At 34.7% G+C, this 21,447-nt stretch overlaps 1 protein-coding gene across 3 annotated transcripts in view; it reads right to left on the bottom strand.

Moving 5' to 3' along the window:
- Positions 1-1,899: 1,899 nt before the first annotated feature.
- The window catches only part of SYDE2 (synapse defective Rho GTPase homolog 2), a 48,245-nt gene continuing 28,697 nt past the window's right edge, over positions 1,900-21,447 (bottom strand). Inside the window, exons 5-8 of one of the 3 annotated variants that reach the window (XM_073896391.1) lie at positions 13,062-13,243; positions 9,987-10,218; positions 4,969-5,014; positions 4,277-4,405 (exon numbers count right to left, since the gene is read on the bottom strand). In XM_073896391.1, coding sequence (XP_073752492.1) covers positions 5,004-5,014; positions 9,987-10,218; positions 13,062-13,243 — 425 coding nt within the window. In that variant the 3' untranslated portion in view covers positions 4,277-4,405; positions 4,969-5,003. Of the gene's footprint in view, positions 4,406-4,968; positions 5,015-9,986; positions 10,219-13,061; positions 13,244-21,447 lie in introns of all 3 variants that reach the window. The other 2 variants (XM_025872106.2, XM_073896392.1) reach the window with 2 other exon arrangements.

Raw genomic sequence — 21,447 nt, 5'->3', positions numbered from 1 at the left:
TCCCAACCTGTTTCAAAGCCACACAATCTGAAGTTTTCCAGAGAGTTAGGATGTGAACTTGGCTTTATTTAAGTCTTCCCGCCTTATTCTTGCAGTGACTACTGGCATCATTACCAAGTACAGAAGCATTAATACTTATAGTTAAAAGGACATTATAAGTATTTTGATAAATACTACATTGATAATAGCAACTTCCACTACAAGGAGCTCATTTAAAAAATATAATGGAGTCACCTCAGTCTCATTTGATGATAACTCCATCCTTCAGTTGCTCAGGCCTTACCCCTTCCTCTCACAGTCCACTGGCAGATTCTTTTGGCTCCTACTTCCAAAACATATCCAGAATACAATCAGTTCTCACCACCTCTATTGCTTCTTCCCTGGTCCAAACCACTCTTTCTTGCCTGGATTACTGCAAAACTGGATGCAAGAAGATTAAATAGAGAAAAACCGTCACAGTTCTGAAGGGAAATGAGTTTGAATCTAGAACTGCAGGTCCAATCAAAATGAAATACAGGGGAAAAAATAAAGGCCTTGTCAGAAATGCAAGGACTCAAACCTTTCTCTCTCAAGCACCCTTCTTGTGGGGGGATGTGTGTGTGGGGGGGGTACAAGGGATGGAAAGAGGTGTGTGTGGTGGAGGGAACTATTTATATACTTCAGCAAACAACAAAAAACACCCCTATATTTTAGAAAGGTGAGATATAAAACAAAACAATATAGGAGTGCAAGGAAAACATATCCCAGGATGACAGCTAAAAAGCCACATTGTCCACTTTTGATTAAGTTAGTTAAAAAGCTTAGGATGATCTCAGGCTTATACTGAAGAAGATATTTTTCTCCTGTCAAAGAAATAAAAAGGCAAGAATGTACTTCATGAATCCCAGGATGAGAGCTAAAAGCACTCTGAACAAATCTGATAATTCAATAGCAAGATAAAAGAAAATAAAAATCTGCAAAAGCATGACCCAATTATGAAGCAAATAACACAAGGCATGATTTGGAGAAGTTGATGGCTATACAATAAAATAATCCATTTGACCTTTAGCTTGGAATATTCTGCTTAAATCAGCATAGACTTCAGGACATAGATTGGATATGTAGGAGACAAAACCACCTGGCTAACCTGTAAACGCTTTTGCATAATCCAGCGCATAATGGCTAGTTATTGGTTTGTAGTTTTTAGAATCAACATATAAAGGAAAAGACAAGTCAGATATAGTTCCCCCAAATAATATAATCTATTAATGTTGATTATATCAACTAATCGTGTAACTTAGAGAAATTAAGAGGTAAAGGGCAGTAATGGGCTGAAGGGAAGTATAGTGTTGGTCATCTCCACAATGGTAGCGAGCCAAGAGACACTGTTTAAAACAGATGGATCAAGAAACAAAGATTACTAAGAGTTATAAAGGACACTGAAAGAACAACTAAAAATATTAAATGGGGAGGAGGAATGGACATTCCTTATCATTCATACTTAAATGACAAATCAAGAAATAGCAGCAGTGAACCTGGACCCAGTGATGGAGGTAGTACTTACCCAAAGAATAAAAAGCAGCTGTTATCTCTGAGAAGGGGGACTGGTGTGAATGGCACACTTTTTATTCTCTATCCATCTGAATTGCTTGAAACTTAATTCAGGTACATGCACTAAAATTAAAATTGTTTTTAATCCTAAGAAACACTGGGGCTGGTAGACTTAGAAGGGAATGACAGCCGACAGTCTTCTATTGCAGAAGAAGCAGGTATAAAAACTCAAAAAAGGTTTGAAGTTAAAGGTCATGTAAAATAAAGGCATAAACTTACTGAGCACTACTAAATACAGAAGAGTCAATAAAAGAGATTTGTAGTTAGGACTCAGTGATTTAGACAACACAGATGTTTAGTATTTTCTATTTAAGATGGCAGAGATTAAACTATTTCCATCCAAAATTATAAAACAAGATACTTCTGGCCTTTAAAGTATTGCAGATTCTAGATAATTCAATTCTGGACCAAAAAATATCATTACATCTATTTATGGATAACATTCGATTGTCCAATACTCTTAACACTTTTGTTTAAAAAGAATGACATTAAAATAAGCAATCCTTAAAATCATTATGATAATTAATAGCATGACACCAAGGTTATAATACTTTAATAAAACTTTTACGTTTCTGGAACAACTTATTCAATTCATACAATATACATGATATAGCAAACAAAAACATTTTTTTTTAAGATTTTATTTATTTTGACAGAGAGTAACGCAGCGAGAGAGGAAACACAAGCAGAGGGAGTGGGAGAGGGAGAAGCAGGCTTCCCGATGCCCGGGGCTCGATCCCAGGACCCTGGGATCATGACCTGAGCTGAAGGCAGATGCTTAACGACTGAGCCACCCAGGTGCCCCAAACAAAAACATTTAAAGCGCATTTCTTTTGACTGTTTACTCAATATATATCCCTGTCACATATTCTTTTGGTATTCTTCGGAATTGTTATACGAAGCTTTAAAAAATTAAATTTTCATATAAAAATAGTTATTTATCTGGTTTAACAACTGAGTTCTCAAATTAAATAACAAGGTGTTCTGTGTATCAATGTATATTACGTAGAAATAGTTAAATACTTCAATATTTAGAAAAACATCAAGAATTCCATTTTCTAATGGCTGCTACATCTTTAAGTTGTTGATTCAAATTTTATAATTTTAAAATTACATGTTCTGTGGGTATAAAAATTAAAAAAATACATTCCAATTTAATAAAAAAGTCTTCTAAATTTACATTTTCCAAACACTGCTGTGATTGCTATAGTGACTATCTTAGCCCAAAATAAGTTAATTTTTCAAAATCAGTAACATGGAGTAGGTTGGCAAGATTTCTTTAGAAACAAATGAGGGTAATTATAAAGTCAATGTTATCAATGTACTACTACAAATAAATACGTTTAAAGTATAATTACTTTGTTTTAAAAAGGAGAACATAAAAATGCATAGAGCAGGTGAAGATTTTTTTTTTTAATGTAAATCACTAGTGCAGAAATCTGGGCTCTTAATCCCTTAAGAAATTAGAGGATTTCAATTTAAAAGATGATTTCTCACTAGGAATATTGTGACTTTCTGTGAATCAAAAAAAAGAAAGTCTATTATTTCTCTTCAGACACTTCTAGTGTTTTGGTTCAAGTGTTTCTATGGAACTTCTTTAACTTAAATGTTCTTTCCCTGAAAAAGACATTTTAAGCTAATAATTTTGGCCTCACAACATATATGCTTTAAAGATACATGTGATTCTGCAGCCAATGCCTCCCCCATTCTAATATCTATCCATATATGCACTTATAAATAGACACATTTTCAGGATTATAAAAATATTTAATTTTTATAAGCTTAAATAATTACTGAATGTTAATACAGAATACATTAATATCTGTATAATTTTACTTTATTTATAAAAAGGTTTTTTATAGCAGCATTTGCATTGCAAATGAAATATGATCAAATGATGTTGCGGAGTATGTGGACTCACACTGCAAACCAGACAGAGCAGCTGCCACGTTCCTCTGTAAGAAACATCTGTTCCAGCTCCAAAAGAGCAGTACCTGTAATGTACAAAAACCATGAGGGGCTAATAACTTATCTGAACCTTATAAGTGCATTTAAAAGTTATCTCCATAGAATGGGCCATACTTGTTAAAAGATCCACAAGTCCAAGTTATCTTTGCCCCAAGAAAAATTTTTTAATGAAGATAAGTAAAAACTTAATGAATAGTGTTTTTAATTGAATCACATGAACTTACTAGAAATTAATGGAATTTTCAAGAGTAAAAAAATAAAACCATCACTGTGAGCGGTATAAGAAAGTGAGAAAGACTGATTTGAAATTTAAAACATTACAAAAAAGCAAATTAAAACTCTCAATCTCAAACACTCATATTAAGCTTGTTTTTGTTGAGTTCACGCTCCAGATTTCCAATCAAAGTATCAATGCTTTCCTGTAGGTCTTTAAGATTGACTTTTCGATCCACTGTAGACTCAATTGTCTGCATTGTCAAGTATGTCTGAAATGTGTAGTCTTTGGACATGGGTACTGGCTGTTCAATCATTATATCTGGTCCATACATTTTGCTACAATTTTCTCCATTTTCTCTATCTTCTGAGGGGACATCATCATAATCTACATCATTAAAATTTTCTTTTGTCTTTAAAAAGTAGTTTTCTCCACAACTGCTCCAGTCTCCTGCATAACGATTGCTAACTGGGCTGTCTAATCTGGTTTGCCTTGGTCTAAGTATTCTTGATGAATCAGTACCACTCAAATTTAACATGCAAGGTCGTTCTTTCTTCCTCCTCAAATAATTTAGAGAAGAATTCTGCTCTGGAAACAAGTTGTCTGTTGATTCTTTGACAGTTAAACGTTGCACTAGAAACAAACAATAAATTTGCTTAGTCATAGCCATCCAACTGGCCTTAAAAAAACAGAGCAAAGATAAGACGTTTAATAATCAACTACAAACATGCATTAAAACAAAACATGCACACTATTAAAAAATAAAGCATTCCATAATTACTTTTTTCTATCACCAGAAATAATCAAGATTAGGGACAGAAGCTAGTAGAATGTTCAATGGTGCTAATTCATGCCATATCATAACATCCCCAAACAAATTTCTGATGTTGATTAACTTTCGGTGCAAGTTAATTATTATCTAGCTATAATTCAAAGAGTAGCTAAGCTGGTAGCTTCTTCTAAATTAAAAGCTACAGTAAAAAAGCAGGCAAGGCATGTTGGTGTACAAACAAAACAAAACCAAAAGTTCCTTCTTCTGCAAACGTCTAAATGAGGCAAAGGCATCTAAAGTGCTCACTCTAACCTTTGTGCGTTTTTTGCAATTCTATTAGCAGCAGTGTCATAATTTTTTTTACTAAGCAGCCCAAATTTCATTTTGATAAAATGCACAAATACTAGACTTGACCACTTGTTACCTGAGTTTGATTACACAGCATTAGCTACTAAGTCTTCATTTATTGCCTGAAAACAGTACAGATATTTTATTTTCCCATTCTGGTTAGGTATCTAACAATCTCAAGTAACATTCTTCATATTAATATTCATTTCTTCTAAGAGTATACATTGTGCTGGCCATACAGATTACTATGATATACACATCATGACAAACCAAGGCTTTACTGCTTACCTTTTTTGTGAATATTGGACAAAACATTTGTCTAAGGTTCCTTCTGTATATAAAATGGACTTAAATGTTGAGGCATAGCTTTTAAAAACTGTCCATAATACCTTTCTCTTTCTGCCTGTTTAGTCTTCATTAATAAATGCCTCTCCATTTATACTTTCTTTCACTATGATACATATTATCAGTGTGAATATATTATCAGTAGTAACACACCCACTTTTCACACTCCAGCATATAATGAATGCTTGTTTCCTACTGTAGAAAATAAGATAATTAAAAAGTAATACAAACATGTATATAGTTCTAGTTTTCCAGACTTACAGTGATCTTAACAACACTTTTTAGATCACATAATTTTTTTTACTTAGATTTTATTAAAATACTTGATAACTATATATAGGTATGTTTTTAACATTTCCATTTGTCTGTATTTTTATGATGGCCAGTATATATAATTATGAACAGCTAAAATCTCTTGGTCAAAAATTTTCTGGAAAATAAAGGTCTGGTAGTTACTTTAAATTGGTCTTTAATAGCAATATTAATATAGAATGTCCCATGCCATTAATCGATGCAATTACAGAATGAATATCTGAATTTTTTCCACTGTTTAATTATTCAAATTCCTTTTTCTGCTCTACCTGCTAATACCTACTAAGTCTCCTTGCCTTTCTCCCTCATTTTCTGTGCTATTCCTATTTTTAATGCTTAAGTGTAATGACTGTTGTTTTCATTACAGGACTTTGCTAACTTTGAAATCATCTGGTTTGTGGTCCAAAGTAAAACTTTTTTTTTTTTTTTTTAAGTAAGCTCTATGCTTGGCAACACGGTTAAACTCATAACCGCAAGAGTTGAATGTTTTACCAACTGAGCCAGCCAGGCACCCCAAAGTAAAACATTTCTGACTGTGGGTTGAGCTTACCTTGTTGTGTCCTGACATTCACCTGCAAAACCCAGATTTATTTTGTTGCCAATTACTTAAAGTTGTTTAACTAAATCCCTTTTCAAACATGATTTTTGTATATTTTCTTGGAAAATATTTAAGAAAGCAATTATAGTATTTTATATCTTTTCGACTAAAAATTCAATTTGTGAAAAATCAACTTCACTGACGGTGGACTTGTTTCCTATAAAAAATGCAGAGAAAATGGCTAATTTTAACCCCAAAAGGAAAGTTCTGGTTTTCCCAGCACTATGACTGGCCAACTTCAACAGAATAAAATTTAAAATGCAATCTGTTTGCTGAAAATGTTTCAAAATGTAATGATAAGTACTAAGAAACTTAATTTTCTTATCTTGTTCTACCGATAGATTTATATTTTAATCACTACTTTATTAGCCTTTTATATATAGTATCATTGCCTTATTTAACAGAATATATCAAGTGCCTAGTTAACGCCAAGCACTGTCTTAGAACTTGGGTGCATAAGGTAAGCAAAATATTATCCCTGACCTCATCAGGCTTAGTCTAGTGAGAAAAATGAAACAAAAAGAAATAAGAAAAAAATTATAGCTTTTCCCCAAAAAACCTGCCCCAAATTTACTCATCATAGAAAATGTGATACAGCAAACAGCTGGTCTAGGAGTTACACTCTCTCTAAAGCTATTTCCCCATTTGTAAAGAGAAAGTAAATTTCAATATTCTTCTTAAAACAGCAAAACCATTTTTAAAAAGCAACAATTTTGAAAAAATCCAATACATAAAAAAGATGAAAAGAAGACTATTTTGATCAAAAGGGAAGTGTGTTGACATTTTGTTCCCTCACCCGTTGCCAATCTGGCTCCAAAGCTGCTTCCAAAGAACCTTAGGGCTTGGCAGAGGACAATCTGAAATGCCACCGGCAGGATGATTTTTACCTTCCAGTTCCAATAAGCTAGGATTCTAACTGATCACTTTGCAGATACGATTTTTCAAATGGAAAGCTTAAGCAAATTTTATCATTGCCCCAAATTAAAAAACAAATAATAATACAAAAATTAAAGTAAAAAAAGAAGGTGGTGGCGGGAAGGGTGGAACCAAGTCTTTTTACCTCCGGAGTAGGGGAAATTCCACAAAAAGAAAAATAAGTAAGATATGCATACAGCAAGGAGGGTCAAACCCTTCTACCTGATGCACAGAGACGGGCATTCACCAAGTTCATATGCTATGGCCCGTTCTCCGTATCACTACCAATTTTCTCAGGCATGGTAACCGCACTGCTTCTGCTTGATGTCTGCCTTTCCTTGAATCCAAAAGCAAATGATTTAGAGGGCCAAATTAACTGGTATTTATTTTCCCTATCTTTCTGCCCTTTATCTGAGGTACTATACCTAAAGAAAAATACAGGTTATTAGAAAAGGGGGGAGGTTTTTTCTTTCTTTTTTTTTTTTTTTAATTGAAGTACAGCTGACATATGGCTGGATCACTCTGAGGTGTAAACAGAGTGAATCAACAACGCTCCACATTACACAGTGCTCACCACGATAGGCGTAGGGACCCTCTGTCACCAACATTATTACAACAATGTTGACTATATTCCCTATGCTGTCCTTTTCACCTCCTGGACTTGATTTGATTCAGTAACTGGAAGTCTGTATCTCTTAGTCCTCTCAACCTATTTCACTCCTCCCTCCACCCACCTCCTCTCTGGCAACCACCAGTTTGTTCTCTTGTACTTATGAGTATATTTCCAGCTTTTGTTTTGGTTCGTTTGGTTTTTTAGCTTCCATATGTAAGTAAAATTATATGGTATTTGTCTTTGACTTACTTCACTTGACATGATAACCTCTTGGTCCATCCATGTTGTTGTGAATGGCAAGATCTCCTTTTTTTAAATAGCTGAGTAATATTCCATAGTGTGTGTGTGTGTGTGTGTGTGTGTGTGTGTGTGTGTGTTTCACATCTTCTTTATCCTTTCATCTACTGATGGGCACTTAGGCTGCTTCTACATCTTGGCTACTATAAAGCTGCAATAAGCACAGGGGTGCATATATCTTTTCAAATTCGTGTGTTCATTTTCTTTGGGTAAGTACCCCACAGTAGAATTACTGGATTGTATGCTATTTCTAGTTTTTTGAGGATCCTCCATACTGTTTTCCATAGTGGCTACACCGTTTACATTCCCACCAACACTGCACAAGGCTTCTCTTTTTCCCACATCCTCACCAGTGCTTGTTATTTCTTATCTTTTTAGTATTAGTCATTCTGACAGGTATGAAGTGATCTATCACTGTGATTTTGATTTGTATTTCCCTGATGATCAGTGATGTTGAGCATCTTTTCATGTGTCTGTTGGCCATCTGGATGTCTTCTTTGGAAAAATGTCTATTCAGGTCCTCTGGGGCAGTTATTTTTAAATAACATTAACCTCTGATACAGAATTAATAATAAAGAAATCAGGTACTGATACTAAACTCCGGGTAAGCAAGTTTTCATTTGTGATTAGCATGATTAAGATGGTTCCTTTCCCAATTCCTGATGCTTATGAGAATTAAAGCAGTTGTAGGAAAAACTATAGGAGACACACATTTAAAACTTTAACCTGAGAGCTCCCTTATGTTGGGTACCAAATGCAGAAATCAAACCAATTATCAGAGCGTCTTGATTCAGGATTTTTAAATAATTAATAATATATACCAATTCAATTAAAATATAAATTAGAAATGGTTTTTAAGCCTGTGTTTGAAAGAAAGCAAAAATTTTAACTTTATAAATTTAAAAGTTGAAATTTTTTTATTCACTTTCTATAATTAATTAGATGTATTTTAAAAGACTAAATCAAGCATTTCTTTGTACTTTGGTCTATCCTCATATGTATCCTTAAAAGAGTAACAAAGAGCTAACTTTATGCAAAACGCTTTGCTCAATGCCTTAGATGCTTTGTCTACAGAATTTTCACAACAACCCTGAGGTAGGCACTATTTATAGAGAAGCATACTGAGGCTTAGGGGAATTAAATATGTGCCTGGGCCACAATCCGGATCCAAATCCAAGACTGACTCCAGGGCCCAAGCACTTTTACCACTCTGTGCTACACAAAGCCCCTAAGTATTTTCATGTTTGGTATTATGCAGGGTGGGGAAGGGGAATGGGAGTTACTACAGGATAAGAAAATTTTGAAACTTAAATACAGCATCCTATATAGAACATCTAGTTAAATAGATATTCCTTTTAGCTCTGAAACTATGTAAGAGAGATATTAGGAAAATAACTGTCAGCTTTTTGTTATTGACTGGAACAAGTGATAGATAAGTAAGATGGAAAGATCAAAGATGATTGTCAAGTTAAGCCTGGATAATTTGAAGAACAACCATGAATACAGTAAAGATGTCAGGAAGAAGAACTGAATGAAGGCGAAAAGTGAATTCTACTTCATACCATTTGAACTAAAAATGAGAAGGGTAAAGAAATTAGTATTTACAGATTACCTATTAAGTGACAAGAGCTGTGCTGAGCACCTTACAAACATAACTTTTTATTTAATTCTCCTATAAATTCTATAAACATATTATTAAATCCATACGATAAAAGATGATATTGAGGCTCTAAGATGTTAAAGAACTTGCCCAAGATCAGACTGCTAATAAGTAACACAACCAGGATACAAATCCAGATCTGACCAAAATGGGTACATTGATTTATATGTCTACAATATTATCAGCAAAAGCAAAAAATTTAAATGGAGAAATTTAAAGGTATCAATTCATAACTCTTTGAAAAAGCAAAATCTAGAAAAGATTTTCTTGAATCATATATGGGCATATTTAATGATTAGCTAATTCAAACACCCTATCATTGAAAGAGAAAAATATTTCCATAGAATCATTTACCTGGCCAGAGTTGAAGTAAGTAATGAAGAACTTCAATATGTTTTTTAAAATCCAAAGCACTTGCAAGTTCCTCTGAATCAGTAAAGACTCTGTTGTTATGGGTGGAAGTCTCTTGCCTCTGACTTAATAATACTGGTCCAAAGCACACGGCCAAATTCTGGCAAGTCATCTTATTCACTTCATGATAAGAAGCCACCAATTTCAAATGATCCAGCAACATCTTTAGGGTTGCCTAAATTAAATTAAATTACATTTCACTTAATAGAGTTATACACAGGGGCAAATTCAAGGACACAATTTATAGCAGAAAATACAGAGAGGCATCCTGTCACTTTTTAAAAAGTTGTTTCAAAGATTTGGTTCTAAGTTGGATATTTGGAACTTTGAAACATATTTTCTTATAAAAACATTACATAGGACCCTTAGGTTCTGATGACATAATTTGATCCATTAAATGGTTAAAATACATACTCTTTATAAAAGGCTCATGAATGCATTCCAAATTTTTTATAAATTAATTAATTATACATATAAAATATTAATTATAAATTAATAAAACTGGAGTCCCTGTGAAAATATACATCAACATTTTCCTCTCTTTCCTCCTCTAAAATGACAACCGCAAAGGCTGTGATGGTAAGTAACAGTATTCATCTTTAAGCACAGATAAATCCTGTAGTCATAAATAGGGGACTGCCATCCTTAAATCTAGGAAGCTAACGATTTCAAACATGACCCAGTCTTTCATGATTCAGATTAGGAAAAAGGCCAATGCACTTAACTAATAAATACTTCAAGTAGACAAATGATGAAAAGTATGGCTAGAAATAACAGAAAAATTTGTTGAAAAAGAATACTTTTTAATACTTGAAGGAACTAATAAGGGGAGTTTGCTCAAGAAGTAGAAGGTTACTTAGGTTCAAGCAATTATGGAAAAAAATGTTTCTGAAGTACTGGCATATGATCATTTAACAAATAAAATGAGTATATAATTTCTTCTTTATAATTAAAGAAATGAATGACAAATAAAACTGTAATTCTAAAAATTGAAAAAAATCAAAGTGACATATTTCTAGAGCCAAAAGGGACAACTGGATTCAGTGATCAGAAGGTCATTAGAAACCTTGGCAAAAACAAGTCTAGAGAGGCGGGGTGGGAAGCCAGATTACCATGTGTTGAGTAGTCAAGTGTGGTGAAGAAGTAAGGACAGCCGAAATAAACATTCCTTCAATGTTTGGCTGTGAAAGAAAGGAATGAAGAGAGAAGGAAAGCCAGAGACTATAATTGATATTTTGAAATAAAAAAATCAAATATATGAATCATAAAAACAATGTAAATAATAAGTATCTGTCCCTTTTCTCCATTCACTATGCATTTCCTAACATAACTGGGACCCTACATTCATTGACATCTTAAGGCTAGTTTCAGCATATTGTGCTGTGAAACACACACACACACACACACACACACACACACACACACACACACCTCCGATTAAATACCTTAGGTTTAATCTCAATTGCAAGCCAAGAAATACAACTTAAAATAAAAAAATATTTTTTTGTCTACAATGTAAGATGAGCTAAAAAATGTAATTGTTGTGTCCCTCTTGAAAAGTAACATGAAAATGTATTAAGAACCTTTAAATGTTCACATCATTTAAATCAACAATTCCACTCTGAGATTTTATTCTAAATACATAATTCTAACTGAAAAGAAATCTCTGCATACAAATATATACAAATAGGTTCAAAACCTAAATATTACACAAAAGATAATAGTGACAAATTATGTCAAGTTCACTCAATGGAATATTATGAAGCCTTTTTAGAAAGGACGCCAATTGTATGAGCTTTAGGGCCTGAAAGGCCTAAATTCAGATAACAGACTACAACACTCATAAAAAGCTACATAATTTGGATAAGTGTTTAAATACCTGGATACTCATTTCTTCACTGATAAGTAAAATGACACAATTTTACCTTCTATCAAAGAAAGAATATCTCTATCCCTTCACCCCACCCTTCTGCTGCTGCCTACTCTTCGTAGCTGTTCCCCTCTTCCCACCCAAAGGAGTAGTAATTGCTAATCTAATTGGAGTGAGCACAGGATGTTCAGAAGACTATAGTAAACTGGCGAATGAAGTTTTGGGGCTTAACATTTCTATATGTTCGGGCGCCTGGGTGGCTCAGTCGGTTTAAGCGTCTGCCTTCGGCTGAGGTCGTGATCCCAGGGTCCCAGGCTCAAGCCCCAAGTTTGGCTCCCTGCTAAGCAGGGATTCTGCTTCTCTTTCTCCCTCTGCCCCTTCCCCACCTTGTGCTCTCTCCCTCTCTCTTTCTCTCAAATAGATAAAATGTTTTTTAAAAAATTTCTATATATGCCCTTTCTACCGTCACATGATAAAAAATATAGGTAAAGTTGGTCTCATCTGGACAAGCCCGGCCGTATCACCCTTATTCTCCCTTTTGTTCTAAGGAAAAACAGCTAGTTAGGCTAAGACTGTTCTGCAGACCCAGCTATCCTACTATCTGCTCTGCAGGCATGCCTGAAGATACTGATCTCAAGATTTAGACTGTGAGGAGGCGGCAAATGGAAAGAAGCAAGAAGGAAAGAAATGGTGGTGGTGAGGGTTGCTTAAGTCTTGAGGCTAAGGCACATACACTGAAACAGTTACCATATTTTTTAAATACTAAAAGGAAATAAACTAATATGTTAATTGTTGCCTTTGGATATTGATAATTGCAATTTTCCATTCTTTTTTATATCTTCCCAATTTTTCTATAATAAACATGTATTATTTTAATAATAAGATAATCATACTTTTAAAAAAATGTACGGGAAGTACCTGTGCCTAAACTAAAATTATACACAGAAAAGATAAAATTCTTATCTAGATTTATTCTGTTTAAGAAGCAGTTTTTAAATGTATGCTGTTTAAGGAGACTTTAGTAAAGGCAGAGCTTAAACTCGTAGTGCCACAAATACGAAATACCTGTAAAATTATTTGTAGCTCTGGAGCTAAGTATATATTCATTAGCCGGCTTTTAGGGAAAAAGGTATACCACATATGTTTACCTTCTCAACACCAGGAAGACAATCAAGCAGGTCAACAGTGTCCTTAGAGTCACTTGGGTCATTCTCACATCCTCTTGATGACATTTTCAAAGGATTTTTTGCCATTGCGTCTAATACAGCCTCATAAAGCTGCTTTGTTATCAGGGGAGAAGGAAGTTCTCTTAGATAGTCCTTAAGAACACCTTTTGAAAACAAAAACAGAGAGATAGCAATTGGTCTTCAGAACAAAATTTAAAAACTGTGAATTTTTTTAAAGTATTGTTATAGCCAACCTTTAATATCCTGAAGATAATAAAAACAACAACAAAGACCTATTAGAACAAAACACTAGCATTTTTTAATCTTATAATTTGCCTCAGTAATTGACTTCTTGTTTTGAAAGCATGCTAAAAATGCATACACATAATTTCCAATGATCATACATATTAGGTTTGTTATTCATAAAGTAAGCAATTCATGGTACATATACTCTATTGATTCTGGCCCTCCTTAAATACATGTGAAACAAAAGTTGAGAAAACAAGGCACACTAATATTAATTATAAATTATTCCAATTACATGAATCTTGATTTTCTAGACTTTTGAAAGTTAAAGAATACAATGGCCATGTACAGCATGGTGACTATAATTCATAATACTGTATTGTATATTTAGAAGTTGCTAAGAGAGTAGACCTTGTTTTGTCTTGTTTGCTTATTTACTGATGAGAAACAGAGTATTCTTCCTTACATTGCTTTGTAGATTTTGGGTGTTGTATCCAAAGAGAAGGCTGGATCAAAATATCTGTTTGAATAAACTGGAATCACATCTTCCTGCTATGCCATAAGATTTTTAAAAGTGGGGTACATCACAGTATTCCAAAGTATGGATGTTCCAGAATTTTATCTAGGCAGTCACTACAGATGGAATACTTGGGTTGTTTCTAATCTTTTGTTGTTCCAAAACATGCTACAATGAATAGCCTTGCACATTATTACTTGTATGTATGCAGATATGTCTATAGGATAAACTCTCAAAACAAGATCACTAAATCAAAAATGCACTTGTGATTTCGAGGGGAAAGGAGGGGTAAGGATGTTTCCTAGGTTTGGAGCTTGAGCATCTAGGTGGATAGCAGTGCTATACTTTAAAAAGGGGTAAATAGGGGATAGAAAGGAGTTTCATTTTGAATATATTCAGCATAAAGTATCTATGGGACATTCAAGGTTGCTGGATATAAACATCCGAGGCTCAGGAAAGAGATGGCTGGAGGCCCTGAGAATGATCAACTTAAAAATGCTTAAAGATGATAACAGAGCTTAGGAATAGCTGAGATGATCAGGGAAGCAAATGATGTGAGAAGGCCCTGAAGAACACCAGCTTTTAAGGGGTTTTCAGGAAGAGGACTTTCCAAAGGGGACTAAAGAAGTACGGGTGGTAGGAGGTGCGGATGGGCTAAGGCGAGGCTGGCGAGTACGCCGCCAAGGAAGTCAAGAAAAGAATGTTTCAAGAAAAGGTGTGCGGTATCAACTGATAGCCAATAATAAGGTTAGATAAGAACCATGTTAAGTACTACGGAGCACAGTGTTTCTCAAACTGGGCTGCACACTGAAATAACCTGAAGAACTTAAAAAAAAAAAATACATTCCAGAGCCCCATACCAGCCCTACTAAATCATAATCCCCAGGGGTCAGGGCTCACGTCCTTGTATTTTTAACAAATTCCTGTTGTGATTCTAAGGTTGCGGTTTTTGTAACTAGGTATAAGAAACATGAGATAATTTACGTCAAGGATCAAAAAATGTCCACCAGACAAAGAAGTCAGCTACCTTGGTAAGCACAGCTTCAGGGGAATAAAGGACACAGAAGTCAGGTTGCATTTGGTTAGGAAGTAAATGGATGTTAAAGAAATAGAGAAAAAGAAAGAAAGATAGGAAATTTGCTCCAGAAATCTGGCTTTGAGAGAAGGTGATAACCACAGATGAGTGGGAAGGGGAGAAGCAGGATCAAAGCAGGGATTTTTTTTTTTAAGATGAAAGAGACTTGAACATTTAAATGCTAATATAAAGAAGATATTAAAATGGCTTTCAAGGTCCAAGAGAGAGGAGTAAGTTGAGCAAAATCCCCAAAGAGGAAAGAAGAAGAGACTCCTGAGAACACATGAAGGAATTAAAACTAATCCAAAATGTGAAGAAGATAATTTCTATACTCTTACAGAAAAGGCAGTGGAAAAGTGGAAAGGATATATGCCAAAGAAGGCCTGTCGGCAGGTTGGGTGACACGTAGAGGAGGTTCCTCTCTGATGGCTTCTATCTCCTCCATGAAGTTAGGAGGCAGGGTCATCTACTAGGAGTGACGTGGGTAAAGTGAGATTTGAGGAGTGAGAAAATATTAAACAGACACTCTGGAGAATGAGAGAAGAGGGGTTGGAGAGATAAGAACACATATTCATTAGCAGACACCACTGAAAGCCCAGTTAATTCTGAAGTCCATGGATTTATACTAGTATCAAGATATACCCTTGTGTGATTTTTTTCTAGTAGCGATCATTAACTCAGATACAGGCTAGAAAAAGAGACCAGTTGTTCCAGACAACACGGAGTAATGCGGACCAGATTTAACTTCCTGCCTGAAACAACTGGCAACACCAGATAAAATATCTAGAAACAAAACAGAACAGAACAAAACAAAACAAAACTATGTTCAACACATTAGACATCAGGCAACGAAGGATATCCCTAAGGGATGGAAAACTAATGAAGTGTGCCCATAAATGCCTCAGCTTGCTGCCTGAAAGCCTTTCGAGGTCACAGTGAGGAGGTGCAAATACAGGTAGCTAGTAGGTCTAGCTAAGTTGAGGAGAGGAAGCTAGAAGTCTAAGGAGATCCAAGCAGCTAGAGCTTGAAGGACAGTATTAGAGAGTAGACAGCTGTCCAGAAAAAAGGCTGGATACTTCCAAATCCCCCTGAGTTTCTATCTGAGTACTGATCAGCATGTGCAGGTGAGGAAACTAACCAAAGCTGGAGAAATACCTGCCCCCAAAGATTAGAGGGAACAATTTCAGAAGCTTACACTGGCAGGCAGTAATTCCTGTCCTAAGCAACCACAGTGGAAAAACTTCGTAACTCATGAGATTTGGGTACAGTACTGTTATAGGTTGAATTATGTCTCCCACAAAGAAAATATATTTAAATCTTAAATATATTTAAGTCTTAGTCCCCAATACCTCAGAATGTGGTCTTCTTTGGATCTTTACAGAGATAATCAAATTAAAATGAGGTCATTAGGGTGGGTCCTAATATAATATGACTGGTGTTCTTATAAAAGGGGAATTTGGACACAGAGACAGATATACATAGATGGAAGAGGATGTAAAGAACACCTTGTGAAGACAGAGGATTGCAGTGATGCATCTATAAACTTAAGGAATGCCAAAGATTGCCAGCAAATCACCAAAAGCTATGATGAAGCAAGGAAGAATTTCTCCACAGGTTTGAGGCAGCAAGGCCCTGCTGACATCTTGATTTCAGACTTCCCCCAGCCTCCAGAATCATGAGGCAATAAATTTCTGTTGTTTTAACCACCTAGCTTATGGAACTTTGGTACGGCAGCCATAGGAAACTAATATGAGTACACAGAAGGGTTTTGCTTCAGTAGTGGATCAAAGAAATAGAAAAAGAGATGGCTTGTTTAAAAGCTGCTCTCATTCTACTTACAAGCACAACTAAAAAGAATCAAACTGTTCCTAAGTAACCTAACTGTCTACCAGAACAAAGCCCAGAAGTGTCTAAAAGGATAAAAAAAACCTAGCACCCAAGAAGATAAAATTCACATCTGACATCTAACAAAAAGTTACAGTGTATATAAAGAAGCAGGCAAATATGATCTATAATGAGGAGGAAAATCAATCGCGAACCAACCCAGAAATGACACAGATGATAGGACATTGAAACAGTTATTATATGGTATTTCATATATTCGTGAAGCCAGAAAAAAGACTGAACATGCTAGGTAGAGACACAGAAGGTATGAAAAAAGGTCAAACTTCTAATAGTGAAAACTAAATATCAGAGATTAAAAATACAATGGATGAAATTAATATTAGCAGAGAATATTAATGACTTGAAGACACAGCAATAGAAATAATCTAAAATTAAACAAAGATTGAAAAAGACTGGAAAAAACGAACAGAATATAGGTGAGCTGTAAAACAAACACAAGTGACCTAATACATGTGTAACTGAAGTCTTTAAAGGAAAGGGGGAGGTAGATGGGTGAGTCAAAACCACAATCATAGGTGAAGATTTCAACATGCCTCTCTTAACAAGAAGAAAGAATACACATAAAGACATGGAGGATTGAAACATACCCTCATTATTAATCAACCTGACTGCATTGGTAATTATAGCATATTACATTCCAAAACACCAGAGCACATTCTTCTCAAGGGTTCAAATGAAAACATTCACCACAGAAGAGCATGTCCTTGATGTTAAAGTAAGTTTAAATAAATACAAAAAGATGGGGCGCCTGGGTGGCTCAGTTGGTTAAGTGTCTGCCTTCGTCTTAGGTCATGATCCCAGGGTCCTGAGATTAAGTCCCACATCGGGCTCCCTGCTCAGCAGGGAGTCTGCCCCTCCCCACCCCATTCGTGCTCTCTCTCTCACTCGCTCACTCTCTCCCTCTCTCTCTCATAATAAATAAATAAAATCTTAAAAAAAAACAACGAAACAAAAAGATTCAAGTCACATGAAGTATGTGCTATAATTATAATGGAATTAAATGAGAAATTAATAATTTTAAATATCTGGAAAATTCCCTAAATATTTTGACACAAACCAACATACTTCTAAATAACTCATGAATCAAACAAGGAAAAGGAAAATCAGAATGTGATTTAGTTAAGTGAAAATTAAAACACAACACATCAAAATTTGTGGGATGAGTTTAAAGCAGAGTTTAGAGGGAAATCTATAGGACTAAGTGTCTACATTAGAAAAGAAGGAAGGTCCCAAATCAATGGCTTGGGTTTCTTTCTTAAGAAAATAGAAAAAAAAAAAAGGAGCAAATTATACTCAAAGTGAGTAGAAGAAAGGAAACTATAAAGATGAGAGAAGAAAGGCCAGTATTACCCTGATACCAAAACCAGATAAAGACATCACAAGAAAACTACAGACCAATATCTTTTAGGAATACAGACACAAAATTCCTCAACAAATGCTGGCACACTAAATCCAGCAAAATATGAAGGAGGGAGGAGGAGGGAGGAGGAGGAGGAGGAGAAAAGAAGAAGAAGAAGAAGAAGAAGAAGGAGGAGGAGGAGGAGAAGAAGAAGAAGAAGAAGAGGAAGAAGAAGAAGAAGAAGAAACATCATGACTAAGTGGGATTAATCTCAGGAATGCAAGGGTTGGCTTAACATCTGAAAACCAATTAATGTAATATACTATATCAATAAAATAAAGAACATAAACCACATGATCATTTCAATAGACTCATAAAAGTCACTGAACACACTTTCATGATAAAAATACCAAACAAACTTGGAATAGGAAGGAACTTCCTCAACTTGCTAACGGGGATCTATGAAAAATTCAGTTAACATCATAACTAATGGTCAAAAACTAAATGCTTTTCTCCTAAAATCAAGAACAAGACAAGGATGTTCACTCTTGCCACTGCTGTTCAACATATATTGGAGGTTCTAGCCAGGGCAACTAGGCAAGAAAAAGAAATAAGAAGGATCCATCTTGGAAAGAGAGAAGTAAAAGTATCTCTATTTGAAGATGATATAATCTTATATATAGAAAATCCTAAGGAATCCACTAAAATAATAGAACTAATAAATGAGTTTAGCGAAGTACAAGATCAATATGCAAAAATCAACTGTATTTCTATACAGTTCAATGGAAAGAGAATTGTTTTTTAACAAATAGATTCTGAATGGGACATTTGCATAGTAAAATCACTTAGGACAAAGGCAGGACTTCAGCTGGAAATATAACCATTGGTGAGATATCACAGTGTTCACTGAATAGATGGGAATGCCCAAGAGTTCTGCAGATGTTAAATAGGAAAGATAGAGGTGGTGGTGCCATGAGCCTCAAGAGAGCTTCATTCCTCAGGAGAGCATAAGTTTCTACTCAACAATGAAAAGATAATCTGGAAATAGCATTAGTAAACCAAGAGATTACTGACCAAACTTCTTCCTTGACATACATAAAGAAATATGATATATATATAAAGGGCTTGGCATATCATAACAATCAGTACATGTTAAATGTACACTGATGATAATAATAAAGCATTTTATATACAGTAGACATGAGTACTTGTTTATTCCCATTTCTTAAGTTATATCATGTGATTTTTTTTTTATTACCATCATTAGTTTTGCAGTCTAAACCTACTTACAATGAATAGCAACATTTGGTGTAAAGAGGACCACTGAGTTAGATTTAGAAAGTGAAAATGCAATTTCCTGTAGTTTGCCAAACAAAGACACTACCTACCCTCTAGGGCATGATTAAAAAAAAAAAAAAAGATTCCAAATGTGTTCCTTAACAAAGCATGACTTGTTAGTTCTAACAAAATTTAATATGCCCTGGTAGTTTGAGACTCGCCCTATAAAGCAATTAAATTAAATTAAAACCTAAAAGATCTCCAGAAAAGATAACTTTATAGCTTAGTAAAATACATATTTCAAATATCATTATCCTTTATATAATTAATATACTAAACAATTAATATAAACGGAATTTTAAATTAATCCAAGTTCAAGATTACTTACACTTCACTATAATTTGAGGGCAAGTAAGGGAGAATTATTACTAACAAATACTAAGCCCTTAAAGAATGCTCAATGTACATTATGTTCAATGAAGTGAAAGTTATAGCTCCTTTTCTGTATGTAGACAAAGAGTTCATTGTAAAAATAATCAAAAGATTTCATAAAATGATACCCAGAAGAGGTATTTATACTATGTTGTGACATATACTATGTAACTACCCATCAATCTAGACATTAGCTATATGACCTTATCCCAAAAACTTAGTGACAGACTGGAGTATCTTAAGCCATATTGCCTTAACATCTTTCAAACACTATGAGGACATAAAAACTTTAAGATAATAAATTTGTGGTGACAATCTTTACTGCTACAGGAACTACTAAAGGAAACTTGGGAAAAACTTCATGGAGAAATTTATTTAGTGCAACACAGTAAATCTTTTATCATGTACTTGAAGAAAAGGCAGGCAATTATAGGTAAAGAACTGGTTCTGGCTACATCTCTTAAGCTGCTCTGTAATAGTTAGATACTATGAAACCATATGCCTCTCACCTTCATTCAGGCACAAGGACCAACTATACAGGAAAATTCTACTCATCCCCAGAATAATAGGTATCATCACACTAAAAAGAAAAAAAAAAGCATTCTAATAACTAAAACTACTTCTAACTCTCAAAGACTGGTTTGTAGTATCTGTATTTTATTAATCTCACTTAGCAAAATCACTCTGTTCTCTCTACCTAGAACTCTGGCCCCAGATCTTCCAATGGTTAACTCTGTATTATACAGATCTTAGCTCAAAAGGTACTTCTCAGATGAACTTTCTTCCCTGAACCCCTAGCCATGGGAGTCACCAAGCTGACTACTACTTTCAATCAGTATCATTCCCAATGTCCTACTCATCACTCATAAGTTACCATATCTCACTATTCATTTCATTGATTACTGATTCTCTCTTCCCCCACTAGAATACATACAGAAGGACTAAGATACTGTTCATCTTGTTCACTTGTCCCTGGTGCCTAGAAGAATGCCTGGCATATAGTAAATGTTCAATAAATAGTAAATAAACCAATTAATTTCTAGATAGAGAAGGGTAAGTGACTAAGTAGATTCTGGTTATTCCTATGCAGACTCCCCTTCTCCTTGGCTTTCTTACTTTGATTTCTATAGCCACCAACACACCAGTACCCCAGGAATGTACAGTGTTAAGTTTAAAACTCTGGTTCTGATTTGGAGAAAAATGCCAAAACAAATAATCTTTTAGTATTTACCCTTTAGTACTGCAACACAAATGAACAATTTTTTAAGTTTTGTTTTTTGTTAAATAATCGGGAATAATAATTTAAAAAGTCACTGTAGAATTACACATATTCACCTCAAAGAGTTAGTGGATCACCATCTCCATACCTTTCTTTTAGCCCTCCTAGCTACCTCTACGTCTTTAATGTGCAAGTGCTATTATAAAACTTAGTACATGGAAACTCATCCAACTAGCTTGGAAGGAAGGGAGGGAGGGAGGGAGGGAAGGGAAAGATAGAAAGAGAGAGAAAAATGAAAATGATCATGTTCTAACTCTGCTGTTTCCAAATGATCCTCATTGCCAGGTCTGGGTTTCA

This window comes from Callorhinus ursinus, unplaced genomic scaffold, assembly GCF_003265705.2.
Source record: "Callorhinus ursinus isolate GAN/ISIS: 27379988/994484 unplaced genomic scaffold, GSC_fseal_2.0 scaffold9, whole genome shotgun sequence".
Taxonomy (NCBI): Eukaryota; Metazoa; Chordata; class Mammalia; order Carnivora; family Otariidae; genus Callorhinus; species Callorhinus ursinus.
Note: the sequence above shows the minus strand (reverse complement) of the source record. Positions and strands in the feature narration are given on the sequence as shown.